Source organism: Rhinolophus ferrumequinum, chromosome 23 (assembly GCF_004115265.2).
Source record: "Rhinolophus ferrumequinum isolate MPI-CBG mRhiFer1 chromosome 23, mRhiFer1_v1.p, whole genome shotgun sequence".
In the NCBI taxonomy this organism is placed as follows: domain Eukaryota; kingdom Metazoa; phylum Chordata; class Mammalia; order Chiroptera; family Rhinolophidae; genus Rhinolophus; species Rhinolophus ferrumequinum.
This window is the reverse complement of record NC_046306.1, coordinates 18,678,894-18,693,235: the sequence shown is the minus strand read 5'-3', so window position 1 is coordinate 18,693,235 and position 14,342 is coordinate 18,678,894. Positions and strand designations below refer to the sequence as shown.

General features: G+C 45.5%; 1 protein-coding gene across 2 annotated transcripts in view; it reads left to right on the top strand.

Moving 5' to 3' along the window:
- The window catches only part of RPN2 (ribophorin II), a 55,536-nt gene extending 42,573 nt beyond the window's left edge, over window positions 1-12,963 (top strand). Inside the window, exons 12-18 of one of the 2 annotated variants that reach the window (XM_033094922.1) lie at window positions 501-695; window positions 2,335-2,421; window positions 4,424-4,519; window positions 5,890-5,965; window positions 8,107-8,236; window positions 9,998-10,045; window positions 12,652-12,963. In XM_033094922.1, the coding sequence (XP_032950813.1) occupies window positions 501-695; window positions 2,335-2,421; window positions 4,424-4,519; window positions 5,890-5,965; window positions 8,107-8,236; window positions 9,998-10,045; window positions 12,652-12,664 (645 nt within the window). In that variant the 3' untranslated portion in view covers window positions 12,665-12,963. The remainder of the gene's footprint in view (window positions 1-500; window positions 696-2,334; window positions 2,422-4,423; window positions 4,520-5,889; window positions 5,966-8,106; window positions 8,237-9,997; window positions 10,046-12,651) is intronic. The other variant, XM_033094923.1, reaches the window with a different exon arrangement.
- The last annotated feature ends 1,379 nt before the right edge of the window (window positions 12,964-14,342 follow it).

The following is a 14,342-nucleotide window of genomic DNA, read 5'->3' as shown; positions in this document are numbered from 1 at the left end:
CTCTCGGTGACACCAAGCTGCTCTGCTCGATTAGAACGCTGCTTTGCTATCAATCCCCAAGCCTCCTCTACTAAATCTTTAGCTGGAGGCACTAGGAAATTGAAAATGGACCTTTTACAGTTCCACCTCATTTCCCTTCTTTTCACCCTCTAGTGAAGAAGTTAATTGGGCAGCGAAGTGGCCAAAAGGCTGGCAGGAAGAAGAAATTGCAGCAACAGCAAGGGCTTAAATCATCCACAAACTGGGCATTCAGCCTCCAAGTAGTCGAGAATTGGCTGGATCCCTATGTTAAATTTCTTATGGTAGCAAAAGGTTCTCTCTGTTCTCTGAGCTAGCAACCCGAGTGGAATGGCCACTCCTGCTCTCGGGCAGGTCGGGCACATCCCAGATCTCCCATTGTGCCAGAAGAGCCAATAGTCGGCTGCCTCATTGATTCAATATTGGGCCCAGAGGGAGTTTTGAAATTATCAGCTGAAAGGTTGTGTTATTGTCCCATCCAGACATTTGTCCGACTCCATAATCAGAAGACTGGCCAAGAAGTGGTGTTTGTTGCTGAGCCTGACAGCAAGAACGTGTACAAGTTTGAACTGGATACTTCCGAGAGAAAGATCGAATTTGACTCTGCGTCCGGCACCTACACTCTTTACTTGATCATTGGAGATGCCACTTTGAAGAACCCGATTCTTTGGAATGTGGTATGTGCCTAAATGTTCCTTGACCCAGGCCAGAGTGGCTGTGCCACAGTCAGCCACAGTCAGCTCCTTTGCAGGGGCCGGGGCTCTTTAGCCTAGCCTTGCCTGTGCCACCCACAGGGCAGTAAGTACACACTGAGGCGAGGGCCTGTGTGCTGTCGCATTAGTGGTCTCAGGGGTATGCACATGGCTTGGCACGTAGTAGGTGCTGAATAAATAGTGATCGAGTAAATGAATGAAGTATACATTTGCCCTCGTGTGTTCTAGCAAATTTGTGTAACGGTACAGTGGAAGGAGGTTATGATGTTACACCAAAACACTGTGGGGGGGAGGGGTACAGAGGTGTAAGAGATTAAAGCCCTGGTCTCTGAGATATGGTGTGGGATTGGGGTGAGCGCAAGATTTGAATTCCAGTAACATTTCTGGATGGTGTGGGACAGTGAGTTGTAGAATATGCAAAATGTTAATAAACTAATAACCAGCAATTTCATAGCATGTTAGTTTCCATAGTACTTTTCTCCTACCGTGTTTCCCCGAAAATAAGAGCTGTACATTCAGCTCTATTGCATCTTTTGGAGCAAAAATTAATATAAGATCCGGTCTTATAATCTAAGACCGGGTCTTATATGATAATAATATAATTAATATAATATAATTGATATAATACCAGGTCTTATATACTATACTATACTATACTATACTATACTATACTATACGACCGGGTCTTACATTAATTTCTGCTCCAAAAGACGCATTAGAACTGATTGTCCAGCTAGGTCTTATTATCAGGGAAACACGGTATGTAGCTCACTTTTGATTGGTGTGATGAGAGAAAACTTCGTAAAAGACATAGCATTTGAGCTAGGGGCTGAAGAATTGCAAGGGTTTTTCAGAATAGTGTGTGGAGCTGTGGGATGATCACTGGGGAACAGCCTACAGAAAAGCTCGAGGTGCTTTCCGTGCGATGTGAGTGGATCCATTTTGCTGGAGCACCTGAAGCTGGTCAGGAACAGTAGGCAATGAGGTTGGAAAGGTAGCAGAGGCCAAATTGCAGGCCTTGAATGGTGGTTGGCCCCCTTTGGAAGACAAAGGAGCAGCTGCATTTCTTGTGTTGTATTCAAAGCTCCTTTTCTTCTCCTGGACTTAGGGCTGCTTTTTGTATGAGAGCACATTTTCATTTCCTTTTTTCTGTTGACTAAATCACACTTCCCAGGGACACCGAGCATTTTCTGATTGCAGCTGTAACAGCCTGAGTTCCCGCTGAGGTTTTTGTATTAAGCAGCTCTGTGGGGCTTACCAGACCAGTAGAGAATTGTAACTCTTGCTCTAAAAATCATTTTCAACAAATACTTATTTTGTTCTTGAAATTTTTACTGCCTGAATTTGTCAACTAATGGATCAGAAGTGATTGGACTGCTTGGAGCTTTTTTCAGTGATAGTCCTGGATGTGAGTCAGGGAGTACGATCCTGCTGATGAGTCTCACCCCCTTCTCTGCCCCTGTGCCTTTAAAAACTGCCCCTATGTGGGTAGTTGGTTAGAGTGTGATGCTAATAACACCAAGGTTGCAGGTTTGATCCCCATATGGGCCACTGCGAGCTGCGCCCTCCTTAAAAAAACAAAAACCTGTCCTTATTTTTTCAGGCTGATGTGGTCATCAAGTTTCCTGAAGAAGATGTTCCATCAACTGTCCTGTCCAAGAACCTTTTCACCCCCAAACAGGAAATTCAGGTATATTTCAAGGGGCTTCTCCACTAAACCCCGAGGAGAACTGTGAAATGGGGCAGCAGTGAGAGAGGGCAGCAGACCCCTGTACGGTGGCTCTGGTTCCTGCTGTAACTTGTTTAAATGATGTTTTAAAGTTTGGTCCTTACCACCCTGTGAATTAGGCAGAGCAAATATCAATCCTATCCTACAGCTGAATAAAACAGCCCCAAAGAGCCCAGTGGCCAGCTCCCAGAAAGCAGATAATTGGAGATAGTATCAGAGCCTGAGTCTGTTTTTCCTAAACATCCAGGGGATTCAGCGCTGAGATCACTGCTTGACAGCTACAGCAAAGCTGGGTTGGGCATTCTTCCTCTCTGCTCCTGCATAAGTCAGGGCTGATGGGGCCGACAGGTGGAAAACTCAAGTGGGAGACCTGGGCTTTCCTCCCCAAGGCAAGTCCTTTCTCTCTCCTGGGATTCACCTTCCCTGCACACAGATACTAGCCATCCCTGTCTAGCCAAGCCCACAGGACTGTGGTGAGGCTTAAAATAGATCATGGATAAGGAAAGAAAGGCTTTGAAAAGTTTCTAAAGCACTTTACAAAATAAGCACAATCATTGTCAAACAGTTTGAGCACTGGTTAAGCAAACTGAGGAGGATCCACTCAGTGAACTATTGTGCGATCGTGAGAGATGATCATACTGTAATCACGTGAAATCCTACGGATGCCTTAATGTTGTAAAGTGTTCCAAGCAGACTCCTTACTCAAATTTCACCACTGAAAAAAGGACGAGGGCCCAGAGGGTGGAGCAGTAGGATTCTGTTTTGTAACTCCTCCTAATGTTGATAGAACATTAAGAATGTAAAATGGTTATATAGGAGAGGCGATAAACCATGATGATGAAGGGTGTTGGCTGATTCGTAGGGTGGAGTCGGTGGCAGCAGTTGCCACGATGTTAGAAATCGTTTAATGGCAGTGTCAGCAAAGAGGAGCTGAGGTGAAAATTTGAGGAAAAGAAGTCACATGTGGGGCATTCCTCGTCATGGAGCTGGGTTGGCTGGACATTGCGAGCAGGAGAGACAGCCACAAGTTTATACCTTGGAGGAAAGTGAAAAATGTTACATTTGCATGTGTTACAGCTTACAAAGTGTAGTCAAGTACCCTGTTTCATTTGGTCCTTAAAATAACCTCACAAGCCTATTAGGGCGGTCATCGCTGTCCCACCCCCAATTTTCCAGCAAGAACTAAGGCAGAGTTGCTAAAGCAACTTGCCCCTGGACGCACAGCCAATATATATCAGTTTGGGCCCAAATAGAGATCTCCCAACTCCCAGTCCATCACTGCTCTGCTAGGTGACACCATCTAGATGAGCTTCCCAAAGATCGTCATGTAGAATTGTTCAGCAGAAAAAAAAAACAAAGAAATAGCAACAAAATGCTTGCCCAGCTTTCTGGTTCAGTTCTGGAAATCAGGCAGAGCAAGTAAGGGAGAAAGTTTATTTAGGGCTTCCTTCCTTCCTGGAGGCGGGGGGAAGTGGGGGGCAGTGAGTTATGGGTAAAACTGTCCCATACTGTGAGACTATGTTAAATTTTAAAAGAGGGTGAGGATAGCACCAATTAGCTAACTTAAGTGCAGATAGCAACCTGCAATAGTGCCACCCTGGAAACCCAGAAGCATTATGAAATCCAGAGACCTGCCTTGGATGTGTCACCCAAGCCATCCGTATACCTGGGCACCCTCTTTGCTACTAGGCAAATTCCACTTGATGGGTTGCATTCTCCAGGACAAAGAGGGCTGGCCAGGTGGTGAGCTGGCACCGGTGTAGCGTCTTTGGAAGGAGACCTCGGGGATCAGAAATCAGCATGAGAAGAGGCAAAAGGCCATAGGGCCACTCATTGCCAGGGGGTTTTAGCCTCTGGGAGTCGTTTCTCTTGACTGTCATTGGCATTTTGGTCCCCGGTATACATGGCAGTCCCTGCTGGGAAGGGCAGGTTCTTAAATATTCCTGGTGACTTCCTTTGGCAGCACCTGTTCCGGGAGCCTGAGAAGAGGCCCCCCACCGTGGTGTCCAATACATTCACCGCCCTGATCCTCTCGCCCCTGCTCCTGCTCTTTGCTCTGGTGAGTAGCTGTAATTAGCATGGGCAGCGTGTGGCTGGCGCCAGACTCAGCAGATGTAGCCATTCCAAAGGAGGCTTTGTGCTCTGGCCTCAGCACAGCTCCAAAGGGGTCCAGCAGCTGTGACCTGAACCAGTGGTCACAAACTTGTAGGACAACTAGAATTCCCCACTAAGAGGGAGCAGCTGAATCACCGCTCCGTTAACAAGGGGCATGAGAAAGGACCTGATAGCCATTAAAAATGATGCAAGTGTATGGACTGGACGCTCTGCGAGCGTTCAGATGAGGTCAAGTGTGAAAAACACAAGACCTACTGCTGCCAGCAACGTGGGCACAGAGGCCCTGCACTCAGCCCTGTCGCAGCATAAAACCGTGAACAACGTCAAGTCCTCTAAAGCAAGTGCTACATAAGTTATGGTACATCCACGCCATGGAATAATAGGCAGCTTATTAAAGGAATGGATAGATTTATGTGCTGAAATGACAAGATTACCAAGATGTCTTATTGAGTGAAGAAGGCCAGGGGTAGGATAGTATATTTAGTATGATCACCTTTGTGTAAAAACCTTAAAAAGACGTTCTCCTTTAGTGTCTGTCACCTCTAAGGAGAGGACTTTTTATGGAGTACAGAGGAAGGAAATTTTTACCTTTTATACTTTAAAGTACGATTTGAAATACTTTTTTATCAACTCATTTTTTTCTTTGTCTCTTAAAAAATTATAAACAGATGCATATCCTCAAACTTGAGAGGATTTTGAGAACTGTATGGAAATTCATTAGATCTTACTTTTGGAAAGTTGCCTGTGTTCCTAATTCATTCATTCATTTTAATAAAGGAATTATGGGTGAATCTAAATCTGAAAAGCATGCCACAAGCTTTCAGAAACCAGACCCTAGGGTATGGGCATCTGTTATCGTATCTGAGTGACCAGAATTTCCAAAGGCATGGAACCCACAGCAAGAGCATTCATCCAACCAGCTGCCGGGAGGTTTATTTTACCAATACTTAGAGAAACTTGCAAGGGTGCCTGTTACTTCATCATAAATGCAATTTCTGACCTTTCAGCTTCATGGGTTCACCTGTTTCAAAATAGAAAAGTGTGTTGTCATTAAAAATGATGTTCCAAGTTTGAGTTACCCAAGCACATTGGAGAGCAGGTGTTGGAAGGAATGCCTTTCTAAAGAAAAAAAGGGAACAGTTTTTCCCGAGGACTTAAATAGGGTAGTTGTCACTTGGAAAAATTCCCTGTCCTTCAAGTATGCTTGAACTTCTAAGCCCTTAGGGCTCTTCATTGGATTAGCATTGACATGCCATGTGTTGCCTCCCTTTCAAGTTCTAATGTCTTTTTAATTTATTTCTCCCCGTCGTTTAGTGGATTCGGATTGGTGCCAATGTCTCCAACTTCACTTTTGCTCCTAGCACGATTATCTTTCACCTGGGACATGCGGGTAAGCGCCCCAGGCTGCTAATTCCACTTAACCTCCTCTGACATTTAGCCTGCCCACGCCAAGGCCCTGTTAAGTAGACCCACAACCTATTAACTGTAATGACTTAATAGTATAACATTTCCCTCTTCCTCCTGGCCTTGTAGGACAGTTAATATGATGATAAACCTGTTTGGGCCATCAGCTTAGAACAGCTGTCATTATATTGGGTTTCATTGTACTAGGCCGCTGTTGGCACGCCATTTACCCTCATTTAATAGCCCTGTTCGTTTCCAGAGATTACTCACTTATCGTATCTTTACATTGCACCATCTTCCTGGATGGAAGAGCATTAGTGCAGCTTCCAAAGGTTATCTTTCCCCACTGTATCGATCTTCACATACGTTGGCGGCTGTGTCTGGACGGTAATAGAGAACCGTCCCTTCCATAGTCAGACATGCTGTCCTGTTATGTTTAGGACCTAAACGTAACAAGACAGTACATTCACAAGTCAGCATTCCAGAGACTTCCGACACTATTGGATCAGTCCGTGGTGCCTTACATTTCACTAAGACTTCAAAATTCTTTTCTAATTTCTTTGACTCTTTCAGAAGTCACCCTCTTGTGTCTAGAGTGTGTGGCTCCTGGAGGGGTCCACAGATGAATCCGTTGAAATTCTAGGCAAGTGTGTATCTGTATTTTCCTGGGCAAAGAGAGAGTCCATAACTTGGATCCGATTCCCACAGTGGTCCATGACCTCAAAAATGGTTAAGAACCCCCGCTGTAGTTCATTCGTCATCCTTCTGGGCAAAATTGACAGGATGACCTTTCTCTCCAGCCCAGTTACTGGATTTGAGTGATAGCCCTCCTGAGTCAGGCTGAGAACAAAACCTGAATATAAATTTGTTTAGAGCCATGACTTTTCTTGGCAGAGTGCTTTTCGTGCACATTCTCTCATTTGATTCTCATCGCAACCCTGATGGGGGTGGTGATCAGGGCAGGAATTATGATCCATGTTTGACAGGTGAGAGAATTTAGGCTCAGAGAAATTAAGTGGCTGGAAGGGCAGAGCCTTTCCAGAAAGCCTCTCCCTGACTGGAGACCAGAACCTCGGGCTCTCAGTACCCACGCCTGAGCCCTTTTCATTAAGCTTTCTTCCTCGGTCCTCCTTACTTCCTTCCGAGTCACAGTGGCAAATTATTCGTAACATTTTTTTAATAAAAAAGAAATTATTTATTTAATCCTATGTGCTTTCATTCAGAATTTGAAAAATAAAATGAGTCCCAAATACAATATGACAGTAATGTTTAAAAACAAAAACTACTGGGATGGCCGGTTAGGTCAGTAGGTTAGAACGTGGTGCTGGTAGCACTAACATGGCCGGTTCAATTCCCGCATGGGCCACTGTGAGCTGTGCCCCTCTTAAAAAACAAAAACAAAAAACAAAAAAAGCCCCACTACATTAAAGAAAATAGTTGTAGGCCCAGAACGTGGAAGATAGAATAGTTGAGGTCTGATTTTTACCTCTGGATTTCTTTGTACCAAGGCTGAGAGGCAAGTATATTGAGTTATCTCTTTTTCTAGTATCCAACAAAAGGAATAAAACAAGCTAGTCTAGGGCGTCCAGATGGCTCAGTTGGTTAGAGCGTGAGCTCTGAACAACAGGGTGGCCAGCTTGATTCCCACACGGGCCAGTGAGCTGCGCCCTCCACAACTAGATTGAAGACACCAAGCTGCCGCTGAGCTTCAGGAAGGGCGTCTGTATGGCTCAGTTGGTTAGAGAGTGAGCTCTCAACAAGGTTGCCAGTTCAATTCCTGCATAGGATGGTGGGCTGCGCCCCCGACAACTAAGATTGAAAACGGCGACTGGACTTGGAGATGAGTTGTGCCCTCCACAACTAGACTGAAGGACAATGACTTGGGGCTGGTGGACCCTGGAGAAACACACTGTTCCCCAATATTCCCCAATATAAAATAATTGCTATGGAGAAAATAATTGCATAGGAGAAAATAATTGCTTTGTGAAAAAAAACAAAAACAAAAACAAGCTAGTCTAGACACACAGACCTTTTTAGGATCTAGCAGTTCCCGCTCCAAACTGTGCTTTGCTCCCGTGCATTGTCACTGTTTCATGTAATTGGCTGTCATAACGCCTGTGTTTGCAGCTATGCTGGGGCTCATGTATATCTACTGGACTCAACTCAACATGTTCCAGACCCTAAAGTACCTGGCCATCTTGGGCAGTGTGACGTTTCTGGCTGGCAATCGGATGCTGGCCCAGCAGGCAATCAAAAGGTAAGGCTGGGCGTGGGCCACGGTCCCAGAGTGGGAATAGAAATACTTTGTCAGCTCTTCTCCCCCAACTCTCTGAACAACGGTATGTGGCAAGATGGTTTCATACCCTCACGGGCAAATGTGACAGTAATCCAGCCCAATACAGAAGCCTTTTAAATCAGAAAAGGGCCTTGGTGGTCCAATTTGAATGTATTAAAATCACAGCCCTTTATGCCCCGACACATTAGAACAAGAGGAGAAAATAATTGCTTTGTGAAAATTAAAATGGATTAATCAGAATACGTGGCAGACGACAGTTGTGAATGTGCTGCCTGTATAAAAATGTGCTCCTCTGCCACAGAGAATCCTGCTCTGCCCTCCTCCCCTGCCGCAGACAGTGACTCCTCTGTAACCCCCACCGGCACCCAGAGTTATCCTCCTGAGCATGAGGTCCATGCTCTTCCCCCCAGAAACTGCCACAGGTTTTAGAGGGGTCCCCAGCAGGGAGTACTGCTCAGTAGCCCACACCACGTCCCCAAGAACCAGACAATCTTAGGTTTACACATTGGTCATATCTCAACATGATGGCAACTTGACTTTTGAGCCTGGATTAAAGGCAAATATAATGTCGCATAGGTGTTTCTCATTGACTTGACTTTATTAGAACTTGGGTGATTTTCAGTCACAGAAAGGTCAATAAGAAAAGGTCAGAACTGCTTTCACCTTTGGAAGTTAGCATTTTCAGATGTGCCCTGCTGTCTCCTCTCCAGGACTTTTGCTGGAAGAATGTAACTCAGTAGTGTGGCCTCCAACGTGGCTGCCAATTAAGTGGGTCAGATCAGAGAGAGGCTTTCTCAGAGACCATTCATTAGCGGGTGGGAGAGCCACACGTCTCAGCCCTGTTCAAGTCTCCATCGTGAGCTTTCTGTCTTCCTCACCATGGAGACCTGGCCCCACCGTGCTCTTGGATGTCCCTGTAGTAATCCAGATGCCACCAGAGCTTCTCTTAGCACTAGCAGTGGCAGTTGGTTCCTTTTCCTGCCCCTCCAGCAGCCTTAACTTGGCAACTGTGCATTGCATCTGAGAAAGCACCAGGGACTCAGCTGTTTTTTCTAAGCGGAACCCTATTCCCTCAGAGCAGCCAGTCCAGGCCCCAGGGAGCCAAAAGGCTGTGCTCTGCTGAGTTCTTTCTTTTCTGGAAGTTGCCCACACAAGACAAACAATCAAGGGGAAATGGGTGTGGAAACCACCTGATTTATCGTGTTTTCCCTAAAATAAGACCTAGCCGGATGGACCATCAGCTCTAATGCGTCTTTTGGAGCAAAAATTAATATAAGACCTGGTGTTATATTATATTACATTATATTACATTACATTATATTAGACCCAGTCTTATATTAAAATGGGTCTTCTATTAATTTTTGCTCCAAAAGATGCATTAGAGCTGATGGTCCATCCGGCTAGGTCTTATTTTAGGGGAAACACGGTAGATTCTGCTTCGCAGGACTTCCTAATCTGGAATCTGAAAATTGTGTACATTTTCTGGGGAAAGACCATGATTCTCACCTCCTCTTCCCCCCGTCACACATCCCGTACAGAAAGTTAAAGCCCGCGCAGTGTTGCCGCCTAGAATGTCTAACGTGAGACCTAGAACGAACTCTGCCACTGGGAAAATCAGTGACCCTAACGGAAGCTCTGGTTGTGTGTTTGCCATTTCTTTCCTCAGCTTATTTCTCTTCTCACTGTCTTTTCTTGATTCTCAACCCCTCTTTCCTTTGGCAGGATCGCTGCAGAGCAGAGCAGTAGATTGGCAAAATATAGGACATTACGGTAAAGATGAAGGGCGGACTGGTCCCAGAAGCAGGGCGCCTTTTCCATCTTGCCCGCCTCCTGCATGTCAGTTATTTATCTAGTTCCTCCCCACCCCTCCCTAAGCCAAAGCTGAATTCTGAGGCCATTTTCCCACTTCCTGGACCAGATGTGACTGCACCAGGGCAAAAGCCAAAGCCCCCTGAGTTAGCCCAGCTGATGGGTAACTGCAGCAGAGCAACTTTGGCCTGGCTTTGAATGGGTGACTTCATCCTCCCTCTGTCCCATGGGTATTTTCTAGACAGCAACTCCTTTCTGTTTATAGGAGAACGGAGTTGAGGACAAGTCAGATCCAACCTTGGACTTAAAAGGGGATCCCATTCAGGACATCTACATTCATTACATTATGGTCCCATGGCAAATCCTGGCACACCTTGTCACTGTTTCTGGGACATTTGTAACACTAACCTCTAGTTGGGCCAAACAGTGTGGTTTGGTGAGACTTCTGGCCACAGATCAAAGCCAGCATCAGAACCCAGGTCCTGGAGCGCAGGGTATGGGTTCAGGGCTGCTCCCTGTGTGACTAAAATGTCATGTGAAATGTCACCCATTCTCCATTCAGGTATTAATCCTAGTGCAAGGATGGAGACGGAAGCAAGGTGAAGGAAGGGAAGGAGAGAGTGTCCAGTCACCTTCAGTGATCAGCCCCTCTAGACAGCGATCAGCAAACATTTTCTGGAAAAAGCCAGATAGTATTTTAGGCTTCGCAGGCCATACGGTCTCTGTTCTAACTACTCAACTCTGCCACTCTAATGTGACTATGGGAACACATGAGCATGGCTGTGTTCCAATAAAACTTTATTTACAAAAACAGGTGGTGGGCTGGATTTGGTGCTGACCCCTGTGATAAACCAACAAACAGGAGGGAGGCATTTGAATTTTCTAGTCATATCCCCTCTCGTCCCTTGCTGTGGAGATGGCTTTCCCTGCCAGAACAACAGTGCCATCTAATTTTAAATCCTCTGAAAACAGGAGAAATCAACAACAGCACAATGTAGAGCCTTTTCACTAATGTGTGAGCAGAGGCTGGAACATCTAGTCCTCAACACAGAAAGAAACTACATTTGTTTTGGTTCTGTTTTTCTTCAGGTTTAATCTGTATACAGTAAAATTCCCCCTTTTTTAGTACAGTTCTGTGAATTTTGACAGACTTATACAGTCATATGAGCAGCAGCTGAGTCAAGATACGACTGTTTCCATAGTCCACAAAGTGCCCCCGGGTGCCCTCTCTCCCGACCATGGTGGTTCCATTAGTTTTGTCCTGTATTATACTTGTCCTGTCTGAGATTTGCTTTCGGAACTAGTCCTTTCTGCTAAATATTGAGCTCTTTAATTCTTGAAAGTAACTCTGGATTGATTTTGTTTTTCTTGATTTTTGAATAGTCTGCCCCCACCCTGCTACCCCCTAATCATACCCTTGAAAGAGAGGAAGGTCACCTGATCATTTGGATGCTTGGGACTTCTGAGGTTGGGACCTTGTATTTTAAAGGGAAGTCCCTGGTCGCTAAGTGCTTTGGATCTGAGGACAGGCGTTCATTTGATCCGGCATAATTTAGCCAAGATAGAGGCTTGTGCGCCACTGTCCTTCCAGCTGTTCTTTCATACTCGTGCTGCCCTGTCCGCGTGAACATTTTGGAACACACACATGTTAAAGTACCTGGGAACCTGGGAATGTTGGCAGGGAATTAGGGGTACTCACTCTGGCCCCCAGGATGAGTTCTGTGCCTGTGCGTGCCTCTTGGAACTGTTGAGTAATTGGTTTGGAGCCTGCCATTCTGGAAGATGGCGTCATGACATCAGCCCTCATCACTGGATATAGCTGCCTACTCAGGACTGCGTGTGTGTCAGCACCCTGCCTCTGCTTCCCAGAGCCGCCCGAATCACTTACCTGCTTCTGGCCCCCTCCTGGTGGCACAGAGTCTGTCTAGATTGTCATTTCCATTGTCGTGTTTCCCCATCACTTCTTGGAGTCTAGGGAAAGGCAGTCTGGGGGAAAGAAGGAATAAACAGAGTGAGTGTTTTTATCCCCTCTTGGAATTTCTCTGTGAGCTGGGTCCCAGTTTTGAGAATCATTCTTTCTTAGGATTAGACACCGATTCTGACCTTTGGCAAGAACACAACCTCATGGCAGGCATATGGTGCAGGTCTCTGTACTGAGCGCTCACAGTGTTATCTTCCAAGTTAGGTAAGGTTGGCGGACCTGGAGTCTGGGAAATTGAAGATGAGGATCCTCTCTGTTCATCTAGTCGAAATTTACACTATCTTTTTGGCCTTGCACTGTGAGAGGTGTGCCTGGAATTACCTGATCTCCTCAGATTTTTACACACTACTTTCTTAGTTATCGTCAGGTTTGTTTCATTGTTTTTATTTAAGTTGTCGTCAGCTTTAGTTTGAACTAGCTGTCTTACCTTCTTTTCTGAAATGAGATGGGGCATAAATAAATAGAATAGAAAAACAATTATTCCCTTACTAATGGGACCTTGGTCTCTCTGTTGTCACCAGTTAGGAACTGTAACAGTGAATTTGAAACCTTCAGTAATTTTGTATTTGTCTCCATTTTCTTTCAGAACAGCACATTAGTTCCAGAAAAAGGAAGGAAATTCTGAAACCTGAAATGAATGTCAAGAACAATTCACAGTTTGAAAAGAGGAATGAGAAAAAAAACCTTTATTTAAAAAGAAAGTTGAAATTGTGGTTATACTTTCGCTTGTTTTTCTGTCGCCCCAACGCAGAGCTGACACCTGCGAACCCAGATACTCTGTTTCTTTGGCATGGTGCCCTAGCAGGACACTGTGAATATTTGTAACTTACCCAGATGTTGCCTTTGACAAGTTGAAGTCTGTAATGAATCTGTTTGGGAATAAAGAGGATAACACGAACAAAGGCTTGACTGAGAGTTTATTCTCGCACTTTTGGACTGATGGGACCCCTACATACACAAGGACTTAGCTGGGAAGTACTGTTGACACAATGGCCCGGGTGTTTCTCATTGGTCTTTCCCACCTCATTCTTACCAGACATGAGCATTGCCTAGAAAAGCCAGTGTCCTTTCTTCTTCCCCAGCTGTCTGCATAGGAGCCCAGTTAGTATCTGAAGCCTGTGCTTTTGCCTGGAAAGTTTGGTCTCTGTATGCGGTGGGTAAGGGAAGGGATTGTCTTAAAAGAAGGCTAACCACGTGGGTCGTCTCAGGCTCTCAGGATCACACACATCTCAAGAATGCGCCTTTTGTAGTTGTGCCCAGGACCACCGTCACAGGGAGGTTATCTAATGCCTCAGAGGAGTAATACCGAATAGTGTGGGTCCGTACGTAGACGTCAGTGGCAGGCCAACTTGTGGTTCTCACTTACTAGGATGAGGGATTGTAGGCGAGTGGCTTCACTCCTGCGAGCCTCCTTTTTTTCTTCTGTAAAAAGAGAGATAATAACAGTACCCAGCTCATCTGACTGAAGGAGTTTCATGCATCCAAAGGCTCGTCTCAGTGCTTGGCATCTTTCCTAACTGGCCCAGAGTCATGTTCTTTGGCTCATGGCCCGTCCTCCTATTAATCGAAACCTAACAAATACATTTAGACAACCTAAAATGCGGGTAATCTTAACAGTATTGAATTTGGGGGAGTAGAAATTTTGTTCAGATGCCTTTCCCATTTAGCTGGATTTCACTGCAGTGAAAATTGGGATTTGGAGGAAAAGGAAAAGGAGATTCTGGAACTCTGCGCTACTTCTGAGTGGGATTGTGCAGGCAAGAGGGCGACCTGGGCAGTTACAGAGGTGCCTCTAAAATGGGAAAGGGGCCTCACCTTTTCCAGAAGTTGCAAACTGGTGGCCCATGGATACATTTTATTTGATTTATAGTGTTTTTTTAAGTTGAATTGGTTGCTAACATTTACAACTTGAGAAAGCTCATACAATACTCTAGGTTTGGGGTTTTGGATTCTCTTGAAAAAATCAGAGTTGGCAGCGTGGGGCCTGCTTCCTGCCTGGGAACAATCAGCTGGAGCTGAACTGCAGGTGCTCCCTTTGGATGGGGCCTGCACTTGTGTGCCATAGCCCCACCCCTCACAGGTGTCAGTTCTACGTATCACACGTACTGTTCACCTGCCGACTTCGCTCGGTTGATACCTGCCTGGCTCCTGTGGACATCTAGGACGGGAGCCTTGCTTTTTTTCAACTGTTAGTTTATTCCACCCTGAGAGGAAAGGGTGATATTGGTCCCCCATTGCTGTTGGGTGGCTCCTTGTCTCCCCTTAGGTATGCTGGGA